Source organism: Myotis myotis, unplaced genomic scaffold (genome assembly GCF_014108235.1).
Source record: "Myotis myotis isolate mMyoMyo1 unplaced genomic scaffold, mMyoMyo1.p scaffold_m19_p_12, whole genome shotgun sequence".
Classification (NCBI taxonomy): Eukaryota; Metazoa; Chordata; class Mammalia; order Chiroptera; family Vespertilionidae; genus Myotis; species Myotis myotis.
In genome coordinates, this window is record NW_023416316.1 from 57,544,121 (window position 1) to 57,557,935 (window position 13,815).

Below are 13,815 nucleotides of genomic sequence, written 5' to 3' on the forward strand. Positions count from 1 at the left end.
CTTTGAACATATGAAGGAAGAAAGCAACTTTATTTTTCTGATTTCAGTCCTATTTTTAAAATAAAGAGAGCAGATCCCCAACAACTTCGACAAGAAGATTCCGATGCTGTATGGAATGAACTGGCCTATTTCAAAAGGGAAAACCAGGAGCTAATGATTCAAAAGTGAGTTTCTTTTTTAACAGTATGGGCTTAGATAAACATTTGGGAGAAAGTTTTTGTGAATTAAAGGCCATGAGAGAAGTACCTTAGGAAATTTGGAAATAAAATCATCTTTTATTATGCCAATAAAATTTTTAAAAAGGACTAGTTTGTAAAATATATATGTATAATGCAATAACAAGTTGCACATTAGCTAGCTCTAGCCGCAACTGTATAATATGATCTAGGGATTGTGTTAATTAATGTGGCTCTCATCTGTTGGAGGTGTCGCTCTTCATTAGCCTGTATTTTAGACACTGCTGTGCTTCATTTTTGGAATGAGGTGGAGAGGGGATAACCTAGCCAGCCATCCTTGTTTGATCTCCTAGATACATACGCAGTGCAGAATGCCTGAGCTCTCTTGGTTCCCTGCCCTGTCCTGCTAATCCCAGTTGAGCTCATTATGGTGTAGCCTTGCTGCTACTTTTGGAGCCAGAGCTGTCCAAGCTAATTACTGGTAGCAGCAGAACTGCCTGTTAAGGGTCTGGTATGTATCTGCTAACATGGTCCTTGGTAGTGACCTGCAAAAGACACTAGGGAATTGCTTTCTTTCTTGCTGTGCAATGCCTGTCCTTTGGGCTTAATGCTGATCCCTCACATAGGTCTTTTAGCTGCCTTAAATATAAAACTTGATGAAGGATTCTCATATTTATAAAAACATACAGTTTGCTTCCTTGATCTTATAATTCACAGGCGATTATATTCAGCTTGGAAAAAAAAAAGCATGTTCTTTTTTTGAAACAAAAAGGAGGTGGAACAATATAATTAGCTCTTTAGCTACTTAACTATTTTCTCATTTAGAGTTAATTTTTGATATTCAGACCATGCAGTTTTGGGGAAAGCCTGGATGTTTTTTAGATTACTAGAACATAGCATTATGTGTGGAATAATTTAATTAAATATTGAATTATCTTAGCTATAATCAAAATCTTATATACTGTATAATACCACATGTAACTTTAGATTACTACCTTCTCTGTGTAATTGTAAACATTTGAGCAAATGATCATATCGGATTTAAATGTATACTTCCAATTACCTCTTAAAGTGTACTATACTCTATTAGTGCTATTTTTTCAATGCTAATAATAGTCTCTTATCTTGAAAATAATTTTGTAGATTTGTCCCAGAAATATTCCTTGATATTTTTAATAGCTCTATTGAAATATAATTCACAAGACATATAATACACTATATAAAGTGAATAGTTCAATAACTTTTAGTATATTTGAAGAGTTGTGCATCACAATAAATTTTAGAAGATTTTAATTAAGCCCCCCTAAAATCCCAACACCACTTAGCTGTGACCTCCCCAATTCTTCCACTCACATTTGTGAATATGTGTCCCTCCACCCACCAGCCCAACGTAACCACTAATCTACTTTCTGTGTCTATAGATTTGCCTATGCTGTATATTTCATATAAATGAAATTATACAACTTCTCTTCCTTTGTGACTAGCCCCTTTTCACTCAGCATAATGTTTTCCTAATGTTTATCCATATTGTAATACATATCAATACTTTCTCTGATAATCTTCGGTGTTCTTTTTAAATGAAAGTTAATTTTGGACAAACTGAATTAGGTGAGAAGACCTGACCTACTTAGTTGCAAGATCTAGTCTATTCAAGAAAATTTCAGACAGAGTTTAGCTATAAATGGGGATTATTTGGGATTTATTTTATTAATTAATGAAATAGAACTAAAGAAAAAATAATGCCTGTTTAAGAAAGTTAGAGAACTTCTTAGAACATTCTGTTCATTCAGCAATGTGTGTATGTTACAGGTAGCTCTTTGAATTAAATGTTAAGAATCATTACTAAAAGTGTGGAATTTTTCCTTCCTGAAATCTGTTTAAATTCATTTGTGATAGCCATTTGTAAATATAAGTATTAACTTAGTTAAACATAGTGAAATTTGGATTAATAAACTTTAAAGAATGATAAATAACTGATACAAACTTTAAATCATATAGTAGCGCTTTGTAGGGGGAGGGTTGAATTATTTTGTGAAACATTTAGTTAACAGTGTATTTGAGCTACTGCTCTGTGACAGGTACTGTGCTCTGTGAATGAAATGAGAGTTTTAGACACACTTTCTAATCTCAAGGAACGTCCTTGGAAACATGTTCAGTATTAAATGTTCAAATGAAATATGATGTTAAAATAAAACTAAAAGTATTATAGTGAAACAAGACTTACAAATGTAAATATTTTATTCATTAAAATTTGTTTATAACGAGGAACGAATTTATTTGCTTTTTAAAAGTTTATATATAGTAGGTGAATTTTTTAGCATATAGTTTTATGAGTTTTAACAGAGTGTATATATTTATATTTATATTATTATTTATATTTATATTTATATTATTTGTATTTATATTTATACAATAGATTTAAGTAACACCACTATCAGGATACGAACTAGTTCCATTATTTCAAAAAAAATTTCCTTTTTCTGCCTTTTTGTAGTCAAGACCCTAACTCCTGGCAACCACTGAATTATTCTCCCTCATATAGCTTTGCCTTTTTTCAGAATGTCATATGCATGGGATTATATAAGAGTTACCTTTTTGAGCCTGGCTTCTTTCACTCAGCAAAATGCCTTTGGGATTCATTCATATTGGTTCATCCAGTTTGTTCCTTTTTATTGCTAAATGGTATTCTGTTGTATGGATGTTCCACAGTGGATTTATTTATCTCCTGGAGAACATTTGGGTCTTTTCATCTTTTCGTGTGTGTTTTTTTCAATTATGAATAGACCTGCTGTATATGGGTTTTTGCATGAGAATAAGTTTTTGACTCTTTAAGGGAAATACTCCCATCCAAGTACTAACCAGGCCCGACCCTGCTTAGCTTCCGAGATCAGACGAGATCGGGCGCGTTCAGGGTGGTATGGCCGTAGACAAGGGAAATACTCTTAGTTGCCTTACTGGTATATGGTCAGTGCACGTATAACTATAAGAAACTGCCAAACTGTTTTCCAGAGTGGGTATACCATTTATCATTTCCACCAGGATGCATATGGGTCAAGTTGCTCTAATCCTCATCAGCATTTAGCTTTGTCATTATTTTTTTAGTGCATTGGTATCTCATTGTGATATTAATTTGCATTTCCCTAATGGCTAATGGTATTGATAATTTTCACGTGCTTATGTGCTGTCTTTATATCTTTTTTATGACTTTCTGTTCAAAATTTTTGCCCATTAAGAGCTGATAATTATTAAATCAATTAAATGATCATTGTCTTTTATATAGTCTTAATATAAGTCATTAATCAAATATGTGATTTGCAAGTATTTTCTTCCACTCTATAGATTACCTTTTCATTCTCTTAACAGTGTCTTTTACATGACAAAAGTTTTAATTTTAATGCTCAGCTTAATATTTTTTTTAATTTTATGGATCATAGCTTTGATGTCATATCTAATAACTATTTTCATGACCTGAGGTAACAAGTATTTTCTCCCACGTTTTCTTTGAAAAGTTTTATATTTAGCTCTGTGATCCATTTTGAGCTAGTATTTGTATAAGTTGTAAATTACAGGTTGAAGTTTATTTTATATTTTTTGCAAATTTTTGTCCAGTAGTATGAACATCACTTTTGAAAAGACTACCTTTTCTCTAATGAATTGCCTTTGTAACTGTCAAATATTAACTGAATATATTTTCTGTCAGCCTATTGCAAATTCTACTTATTTCCATTAATCTGAATCCCTAAACTTTAGTGAATACTACACTGTCTTGATTACTGTAGCTTTCTGAGGAGTCTTAAACTTAGTGTGAGTCAAATAGCTTTATTGTTTTTTAAAATTGTTATGGCTTTTCTTTCCTTTTTTTTTTTTATAAGTTTTAGCTACAAAAATAGGTAAGGAAAAATAGCTGTAGCTACCAAAGTAATGTAGGAATCTTGATTTGAATTCTGCTAAATCTATTGATCAGCTTGAAGAGAATTGACGTATTAACTATGTTGAGTCTTCTATTCCATGCATATGGTACGTTTCTTAATTTACTGAGATTCCTCTTATCAATGCTTTATAGTTTTATAATGTAGATTCTATATGTTTAATACTTTTGTTAGATTTATATTAAAAATGGTGAAGGGATTAAGCAAAATAAAAACAAAACAGTTCATAGACACTGATAGCAGTATGGTGATTATGAGGGAAATGAGGTTGGGGTAGGTAGAAAAAGGAAGAGAGGGATAAATGGTGACAGAAGGAGACTTGACTTTGGGTGGTGAACACAACACAATATAATATAGAGATAATGTATTATAGAATTGCATACTTGAAACCTATATAATTTTATTAACCAATGTCACCCCAATAAATTCAATAAATTTTTTTAAAAGTATAAAAAAACAGTATTTACATTTTGGAGCTATTCTAAATGGTATTATTTGCTAGTATATAGAGTAAGTTACATTTTTGCATGCTGACATTATATCTTTCACTAGAGGCCTGGTACATAAATTCATGCACGGGTCGGGTCCGGCTGGCCCATCCCAATAGGGGCCGATGGGGTAGGGCTGGCGGTGGGGAGGGGCCACAGGCGGTTGGTGGGCCAGCCCCGCCCCCTGGTCAAACTCCCAGTTGAACTCCCAGTCGAACTCTCGGTCGAAGGGACAATTTGCATGTTAACCTTTTATTATATAGAATTGTTATATGTTAATGAGCTAACTTTGCCATGTTATTATTTTGTTTCCTCTGTTTCCCTTTTCCTTCTTTCCAATGTGTTACTTGAACATTTTTTTTAGAATTACCTTTTTATTTTTCTATAGGGTTTTTGAATATATCTCTTTGAGTTAGTTTTTCAATGTTTGCTCTAAGTGTTATGTATACATTACCTTATGGTCTACTGGTATCAACATTTTACCATTTCAGGTGGAATGTAGAAACCTTAATATTATATTTGTCACTGTATGCTCCCTCCTTTATTATTTACTTGTCTTAAATATTTTCTCTAGTTCCATCCATGCTGTTGCAAATGGCAAGAGTTCCTTCTTTTTTACCGAAGCGTAATATTCCATTGTGTAGATGGAACTGGAGAGCATTATGCTAAGTGAAATTAGCCAGTCAGAGAAAGATAAATACCACATGATCTCACTCATTTGTGGAATATAGAGAACATAGACTGATGAACAGGGACAGATCCAAAGACAGAGAAACGGCGATCAGGCTATCAATCCCCAGAGGGAAAGTAGGGGAGGGTGGGGGGAAGGGGAAGAGATCAACCAAAGGACTTGTATGCATGCATATAAGCCAAAGCAATGGACATGGACAACAGGGGGATGAGAACATGAGTGGGGTGGGTGAGGTTGGGGTTTAATGGGGTGATGAGGACACATTTGTAATATCTTAACCAATAAAGAAATTAAAGAAAAAAAAATATTTTCTCTAAATACATTGGAAAACTATTTAGATGTTATAATATTTGCTTCAATTTTCAAACATAATTTTAAAACTTCAAAAGAAGGATAGCCTATACTGATAAATATAATAGAGATCATTTTCTTCTTTCCACTGATATTTCTTCACTTCTGACCTTCCATTTTTAAAAATCATTTTTTTTTATTCTGTTTGAAGAGATTTTCTTTAGACTTTTGTTTATGGTGTGTTAGCTAGCAACAAATTTTCTGTTTTCCTTTTCTAAAATGTCATTTTACCTTCATTACCTTCATTTACCTTCATTTCATTGGACAAAGAATTCCCGGTTACCAATTCTTGTCTTCAGCACTTTAAAAATATATCACTTCCTTCTGGTCTCCATAGTTTGTTTGTTTGTTTGTTTGTTTGTTTCTTTCTTTCTTTCTTTCTTTCTTTCTTTCTTTCTTTCTTTCTTTCTATCTTAGTAAATCTTTATTGTTCAGATTATTACAGTTGTTCCTCTTTTTTCTCCCCATAGTTCCCCTCCACCCAGTTCCCACCCCAACCTCTGCCCTTACCCGCCCCCCACTGTCCTCATCCATAGGTATACGATTTTTGTCCAGTCTCTTCCCGCATCCCCCAAACCCCTTCCCCCCCACCAAGAATAGTCAGTCCACTCCCTTTCTATGCCCCTGATTCTATTATATTCATCAGTTTATTCTCTTCATCAGATTATTTATTCACTTGATTTTTAGATTCACTTGTTGATACATGTGTATTTGTTGTTCATATTTTGTATCTTTACCTTTTTCTTCTTCTTAAAGGATACCTTTCAGGATTTCATATAATACTGGTTTGGTGGTGATGAACTCCCTTAGCTTTTTCTTGCCTGTGAAGCTCTTTCTCTGCCCTTCAATTCTGAATGATAGCTTTGCTGGGTAAAGTAATCTTGGTTGTAGGTTCTTGCTATTCATCACTTTGAATATTTCTTGCCACTCCCTTCTGGCCAGTAAAGTTTCTTTTGAGAAATCAGCTGACAGTCATATGGGTACTCCCTTGTAGGTAACTGTTTTTCTCTTGCTGCTTTTAAGATTATCTCTTTGTCTTTTGCATTTTAACTATGATGTGTCTTGGTGTGGTCCTCTTTGGATTCCTTTTGTTTGGGGTTCTCTGTGCTTCCTGGTCTTGTAAGTCTATTTCTTTCACCAGGTAGGGGAAGTTTTCTGTCATTATTTCTTCAAATAGGTTTTCAATATCTTGCTCTCTCTCTTCTTCTGGCACCCCTGTAATTCAGATGTTGGTATGCTTGAAGTTGTCCCAGAGGAACCTTACACTATCTTCATATTTTTGGATTCTTTTTTCTTTTTGCTTTTCCAGTTGGGTATTTTTTGCTGCTTCGTATTTCAAATCTTTGACTTGATTCTTGTGATCCTCTAGTCTGCTGTTGGAACTCTGTATAATATTCTTTATTTCAGTCAGTGTATGCTTAATTTCTAGTTGGTCCTTTTTCATATCCTCGAGGGTCTCACTAGATTTCTTGAGGGTCTCACTAATTTTATCGGCAGTCTCATTAGACTTATTGAGGGTCTTACTAAATTTATCAGCGGTTTCTAGAAAATTCTTGAAAAACATTAAAAGTGTGGTTTTGAACTCTATATCCAGATAATTTGAATCATTGTAATTTTATAGGTAATACATCATACTCTCTAGCTTCTTTCAATCATTTTCCCTTTTTCTTTACTTTACACAGTTTTAATTGTGACATGTCTTGGCATGGATTTCTTTGGGTTTATCTGTTTGGGATTCTCACAGCTTCTTAAATTTCTAGGTTTGTACCTATTGTCAAGTTTCGGAAATTTTGGTCATTGTTTCTTCAAATGCTTTTCTCAGCCCCACATTATTTTTCTCTCTTTCTTCTTCACTTTTGGCTCTTACCTGAAAATAAGAGTGAGAATCCAAAATATTTGCAAATAATTACTTTTTGAGGAACTGCCAAACTGTTTTCATAGTGACTCTGTTATGATACAATCCCACCAGTCTACTAAGGGAAGCCTCCACTTTCCCCACATCTTTGTTAATACTTGTTATTTTCTCTTTTTTTATTTTCTTCTTTCTTTCTCATAAGTGATAGCCATCTTAGTGACTATGAAGTGATATTTTATTGTGGTGTTATATGCATATTCTTTTTCTTAGACATTTGTGAATATTATTTTACATTCTGTAGGGTTTTTTTTTCTTTCTTAATAGTGTCCTTTTATACATGAAAGTTTTTTATTTGGATGAAGTCCAGTTTATTTTTTCTTTTGTTGCTTATGCTTTGGGCATCATATCTATATAGCCATCACCACGTCCAAGATTATGAAAATGTATAACCATGTTTTCTTCTGTTTTGTAGTGTTAACTCATATTTAGATCTTCAGTTTATTTTTTAGTTAACTTTTTAAAATTTGGTGTAAAGTAGGGGTCCAACTTTATTCTTCTGCATGTGAATATCCAGTTGTCCCAGGTACTCTTTTTATGGCTTTGGCAAACAGTCTAAAATATCACATGTAAAAATTAATGAAATGAACTAATAAGTTGAAAATTTAAATATATCTGTCCTTAATAAATCAGTCCACCAGGTAACATCACAGGTTATCATAAGCCGCATGCAAAGAAGTTCTGGGATATCAAGGGTTGTACAAGTTATCAGGGAGGCAATAAATTTTAAGGCTATGTGGCAACAGGCTTTGACTCTCTGGTTACTTTATGATTCAGAATTAAGGACAAGAAATTCATCCAGTGAGATTGAAGTCTTCAGAACTAAATTCATCTCTAAAGTATTTTTAGGTAAGAGTATGGGAAGTTTCAGAACAAGATTAGCACAAAACCTAATTCATTGCTGAGCTAGAGCCCCAAAGCCCAGAGTCCTTAATATTCCTTTCCTCTATCTGTAGAAGGCTTCAGAATATGGTGCAAATAAAGACCTATAGATAGGCTTTTAGAATTCACTCAAGATACTGTTAAAGTACTGGGGCCTGGAAGCAAGTAAATAATTTTAATTAAGTAAATAATATGTTTAAAAGGCCTTTAAACTATGGAGATTTATCATATTAGTTACATATAACCAAATCTGTATGATCCTTTGTATTGTGTGTGCTTCCATTCACTAATTCTAGAGATGCTGGGACCTGGAACTAAAATATTGAGCAAAACACATGGCTCCAGGCAGGCCTCACAGAGCTTCAGTTTATTTGACACCACAAATAATCATCAGTAAGCACAAAAATCCTATCTAATAAAAGAGAAATTTGGTAATTAGCCATACCTCCACTACCCTTCCCATTGGCTAATCAGGGCGATATGCAAATTAACTGCCAGCTAAGATGGCGGCTGGTAGCCAGGCAGCTTGAAGCGAACATGAGGCTTGCTTGCTTCAGTGACAGAGGACTCCAACGTTCCCCGCCTGCCTTGCCGGCCTATGAGCTTGCAGTTTGAAACATTATTACAAATATAGAAGCTAAACAAAACCCCAGAAGCCTGTTTCAGCCAGCCGAGATCTCAGAGCTGGAGTTGAAACAGTGTTTCGATTATAGAACCCAAACAAACCAGATACCTGCTTTCAGCAGCCGAGGCCTCAGAGCTGGAGCCAAGCCTCAGAGCTAAAGCTGGCCCAGAATAAAAAAAAAAGAAAAAAAGGAGCAGCTGGGAGCTTCAGTCACCCGCCAGCCTGAAAACAGCCCTCAGCCCCTCACCCAGGCTGGCCAGGCACCCAAGCGGGAACCCCACCCTGATCCAGGACACCCTTCAGGGAAAACCAGCCAGCCCCCACCCATGCACCAGGCCTCTATCCTATATAGTAAAAGGGTAATATGCCTCCCAGCACTGGGATCAGCGGAGCCACGAGGCCTCTTGGCACCGGGATCAGCGTGACAGGGGGCAGCGCCCAAACCCCCTGATCGCCCTGCGGCTCTGTGTGTGACGGGGCGGGGCCACAACCTCCCTATCCGCCCTGTTCTGTTCATGACAGGGGAAGACGCCCCAAACCCCTGATCAGCCCTGCTCTGTGCCTGATGGGGGGGAGCTCCCCAACCCCCGATCACCCTGCTGCTCTGTGTGTGACAGGGTGCAGCACCCCAACCCCCTGATCGGCCCTGACCTGATTGTGTCAGTGGCGGTGCCCCAACACCCTGATTGGCACTGCTCTGTGAGTGATAGAGGGCGGCCCCAACCGCCCCCCATGGGCCCTGCTCTGTGTGTGACGAAGTAGAGCCATAACCTCTCCATCGGCCCTACCCTGAGTATGACAGGGTGCGGCGCCCCAACCCCCTGATCCACCCTGCTCTGTGTGTGACGGGGCGGTGCCCCAACTCCCCTATCAGCCCTACTCTGTGAGTGACAGGGGGGAGCTCTCCAACACCCTGATGGGCCCTCCTTTGTGTGTGACAGGGGGGAGCTCCCTAACCCCCTGATGGGCCCTCCTCTGTGCGTGACAGGATGGAGCTCCCTAACCCCCTGATCGACCCTGCTCTGTGCATGACAGGGTACGGAGCCCCAACCCCCCTGATGGGCCCTGCTCTGTGAGTGACAGGGGACAGCGCCCCAACCCCCTGATTGGCCCTGCTCTGTGCGTGACGGGGTGGCGCCGCAACCTCCCCATCGACCCTGCCTTGAGTGTGACCCGGGGCAGTGTCCCAACCCCCCAATCGGCCCTACCCTGAGCGTGACTGAGGGTGGCATCACAACCTCCCAATCCGCCCTGCTCTGTGCATGACAGGGAGCGGCGGCCCAACTCCCCAATCGGCCCTGCTCTGAGCCCGACCAGGGGCTGCACCTAGGGATTGGGCCTGCCCTCTGCCACCCAGGAGCAGGCCTAAGCCAGCAGGTCGTTATCTCCCGAGGTGTTCCAGACTGCGAGAGGGCACAGGCCGGGCTGAGGGACCCCCTCTTCCCCTCGAGTGCACAAATTTTTGTGCACCGGGCCTCTAGTATCTATAATAATAAAAGCATAATATGCTAATTAGACCAGACAGCCAAACGACCTTCCAGACGTCCTTCTGGATGAAGCCTGTGCTGTGAGGGCCGAGCCCTTGCATGAATTTCATGCATTGGGCCTCTAGTATAATTATAAACTTTGAGTAAAATGACACTAAAGCTCTTCTATGCCTTTCCATGTTTGTGTTTTTCCTAATTCTTTCCATGTTTTTCTCCCTCCTTCTAGTTCCTGCCATCCCCTGTAGTATAGTACACTTTGTTTGCTGTATGGATAATCAACCGAAATTGTGGGGCATATATATTTTTTATTATGGTAAAATATACATAACATAAAATTTACCAGTGTAACCATTTTCAGGTGTATAGTTCAGTGTTATTAAATACACTCACAATTTTTGTACGACCATCATCAGAACATTTTCATCTTCTCAAATTGAAGCTCTGTTCCCATTAAATAACTCCCCATTCCCTTTTCCCTCATCCCTTATATCTTTCTCCTTTCTAGCTCTATGAATTTGCCTTTTCTAGGTACTTCATTTAAGTCAAATCATACAATACTTTTTGTGTGTCTGGCTTATTTCATTTGTCAGAATGTCTTCAAGGTTTTTTTCATGTTTTAGCCCGTATCAGAATTTTTTTTTCTTTTTATGGTGGAACAATTTTACATTGTATGTATAAATCATGTTTTGTTTATTCATTCATCTGTTGATAACTATTTGGGTTGTTTCCATCTTTGGGCTATTATATTTTTGTTGTATTTTCATTGTGTTTTGCTGCAGTTAACAAGATTTGGACTAAGAAAAAATATTTTGTACCTATTGGCAAATATTTCACTGGAGTAAATGGAAAACAGTATTTCAGTTTCATTTTCTATCTCTTCATATTAATATACATGTTGATTCCTTAAGTTGTTTTCATACATTTAAGACCATATACATGTAGTATTTATTTTTTGAGGTCATATGTATTTGTCTGTTTGTGCTACTACCACAAAATATCACAGACTGGGAGCTTATAAATAACAGAAATGTATTTCTCATAGTTATGGGGGCTGGAAGTTTGAGATTAGGGTACCCTCAACCTTTTCCCAGGTTGCAGACTTCTTATCTTCACATGATGGAAGGGGCAAGGGAGCTCTTTGGGGTCTCTTAAAAGAGCACTAATCCCATGCATGAGTGCCACATCCTCATGAGCTAAATACCTCCCAAAGGTCCCACCTCCTAATACCAGCATCTTTGGGGTTTAGAATTTCAGCATGAATTTTAGGGTATACAAGCATTTGGATCATAGCACCATACATATAATTAATTTAATTACTGCCTTAATTTGTTTTCATACATATTTATAAATAAGTTTTTAAATTACTTAAATAATAACATAGTATTTACTTAAAGAATTATATAGTAAATTTTGTGTATTTAGTGAATAATCATTTGATTTTTCTAAAATAGTTATCAAAGTTACTTTCTATAAATGTAATTCAGTTTGTCTTAAAATACTTTTTTCTCTATGGAAAATTATCAATAATATTGAGTTTCAACATCTGATTTGAATGCTAAAGACCATATATAAATATCAAATTTTTATTTTGAATGATATAGGTAACTAATACAAAGTGTGTACATATTCTAAAAAAAATTTCAGGCTTTAGAGTAATTTGTTTTCAGTGTAGGGCAGTTGCTTCTTAGGCGTCATAAGAAATAAATAGTACCATATATCATTAATGTAGGAATGTTATAGGCAACCTTATCTTCAGATATGAAAAGACATTCAATTTGGTAATATCTTAACCTCACTACTTTTAGTTCCATCCCTTGAGAGAAAACTGTCACTCTGAGTTATATTCTTAGGACTTTTAAAAATAACTTGAGCCGAAACCGGTTTGGCTCAGTGGATAGAGCGTCGGCCTGCGGACTGAAAGGTCCCGGGTTCGATTCCGGTCAAGGGCATGTACCCGGGTTGCGGGCACATCCCCAGTAGGAGATGTGCAGGAGGCAGCTGATCGATGTTTCTCTCTCATCGATGTTTCTAACTCTCTATCTCTCTCCCTTCCTCTCTTTAAAAAATCAAAAAAATATATTTAAAAAAAAAAAAAAAATAAAATAAAAATAACTTGAACTAGGATTAAGAATAAGGGTGTTCATTGTGGTATTTTTGTAATAGTTCAGAATTAGAAGCAATCTAAATGTCTGTTAGTATGTGATATAAGTGCACTGTGGTATGTTAATACCTGGTATAATGTGATACTATGTGGCATTTAACATGAATAAATTTGATCTATACTTATTAAAATGATATGCTTATAAAACAAAAGTTGACTTAAGAAAGTTGAATAGTAGCATATATGCTATGATATATTCCTGAAAGATATAGAACTTTTAATCATAGAACAGTACATTTTTGTGGATATACATGTATGTATGTATATACATATATACACAAAAATATAATTATATATAACTATATATATACACACACACACCCACACACACACACACACACTGAGTGGCCAGATTATTATGACCACCTGATGTTTGTAGGCAAATTAGCTATAATTTCGCGCTGAAGTTGCTAGAGGGCCAAACCATTATAAATAGGGAAGCAGGTTGTTTACCACAACAGTAGAAGTGATTTTTTTTCTGAGATATGGGTAAACAATGTGATTTAACAGCCTTTGAACATGGGATATATTTGAACGTGAGTGGTCAGATTATTATGACCACCCCACCAGTACTTCGTTGGGCCACCTTTTGCCTTCAATACTGCGCGATTCTTCTTGGCATTGACTCAACGAGATGCTAAAAGGTGATGTGAGTAATCTGACACCATGCCTGATGAATAGCACTGTCCAGTTCTGTGAGATTTGATGGTTTTGGAACCAGCTGCCTGATGGCTCTTTTAACTTCGTCCTACAAATGCTCATTTGGATTGAGATCTGGTGATGGTGGGGGCCACCGAAGCAAGGTAAAGTCGCCCTCATGTTCTTGATACTACTCCTGTACAATACGAGCACCGTGGCATGGTGCATTGTCTTGTTGTGAGAAGCCATCTCCATTGGGATACGCCATCAACATGACAGGATGAACTTGATCAGCAATGATACTTAGGTATCTTGTGCTATTCAGATGTTTATAATGATCTGGCCTCTAGCAACTTCAGCGGGAAATTATAGCTAATTTGCCTACAAACGTCAGGTGGTCATAATAATCTGGCCACTCAGTGTATATTGTATTAAAACATGAAACACACACACCAAATTAAAGATACTGATAAT

General features: G+C 37.0%; 1 protein-coding gene across 13 annotated transcripts in view; it reads left to right on the top strand.

The window, feature by feature from the left end:
- Positions 1–13,815, top strand: part of CNTLN (centlein) — a 262,113-nt gene that overhangs the window by 149,810 nt on the left and 98,488 nt on the right. For all 13 annotated transcript variants that reach the window (XR_004971322.1, XM_036331217.1, XM_036331215.1 and 10 more), the window contains one exon: positions 48–164. Coding sequence is in view for 12 of the 13 variants with exons in the window: in XM_036331217.1 (XP_036187110.1) it covers positions 48–164 (117 nt within the window). In the remaining variant the exon portion in view is untranslated. The remainder of the gene's footprint in view (positions 1–47; positions 165–13,815) is intronic.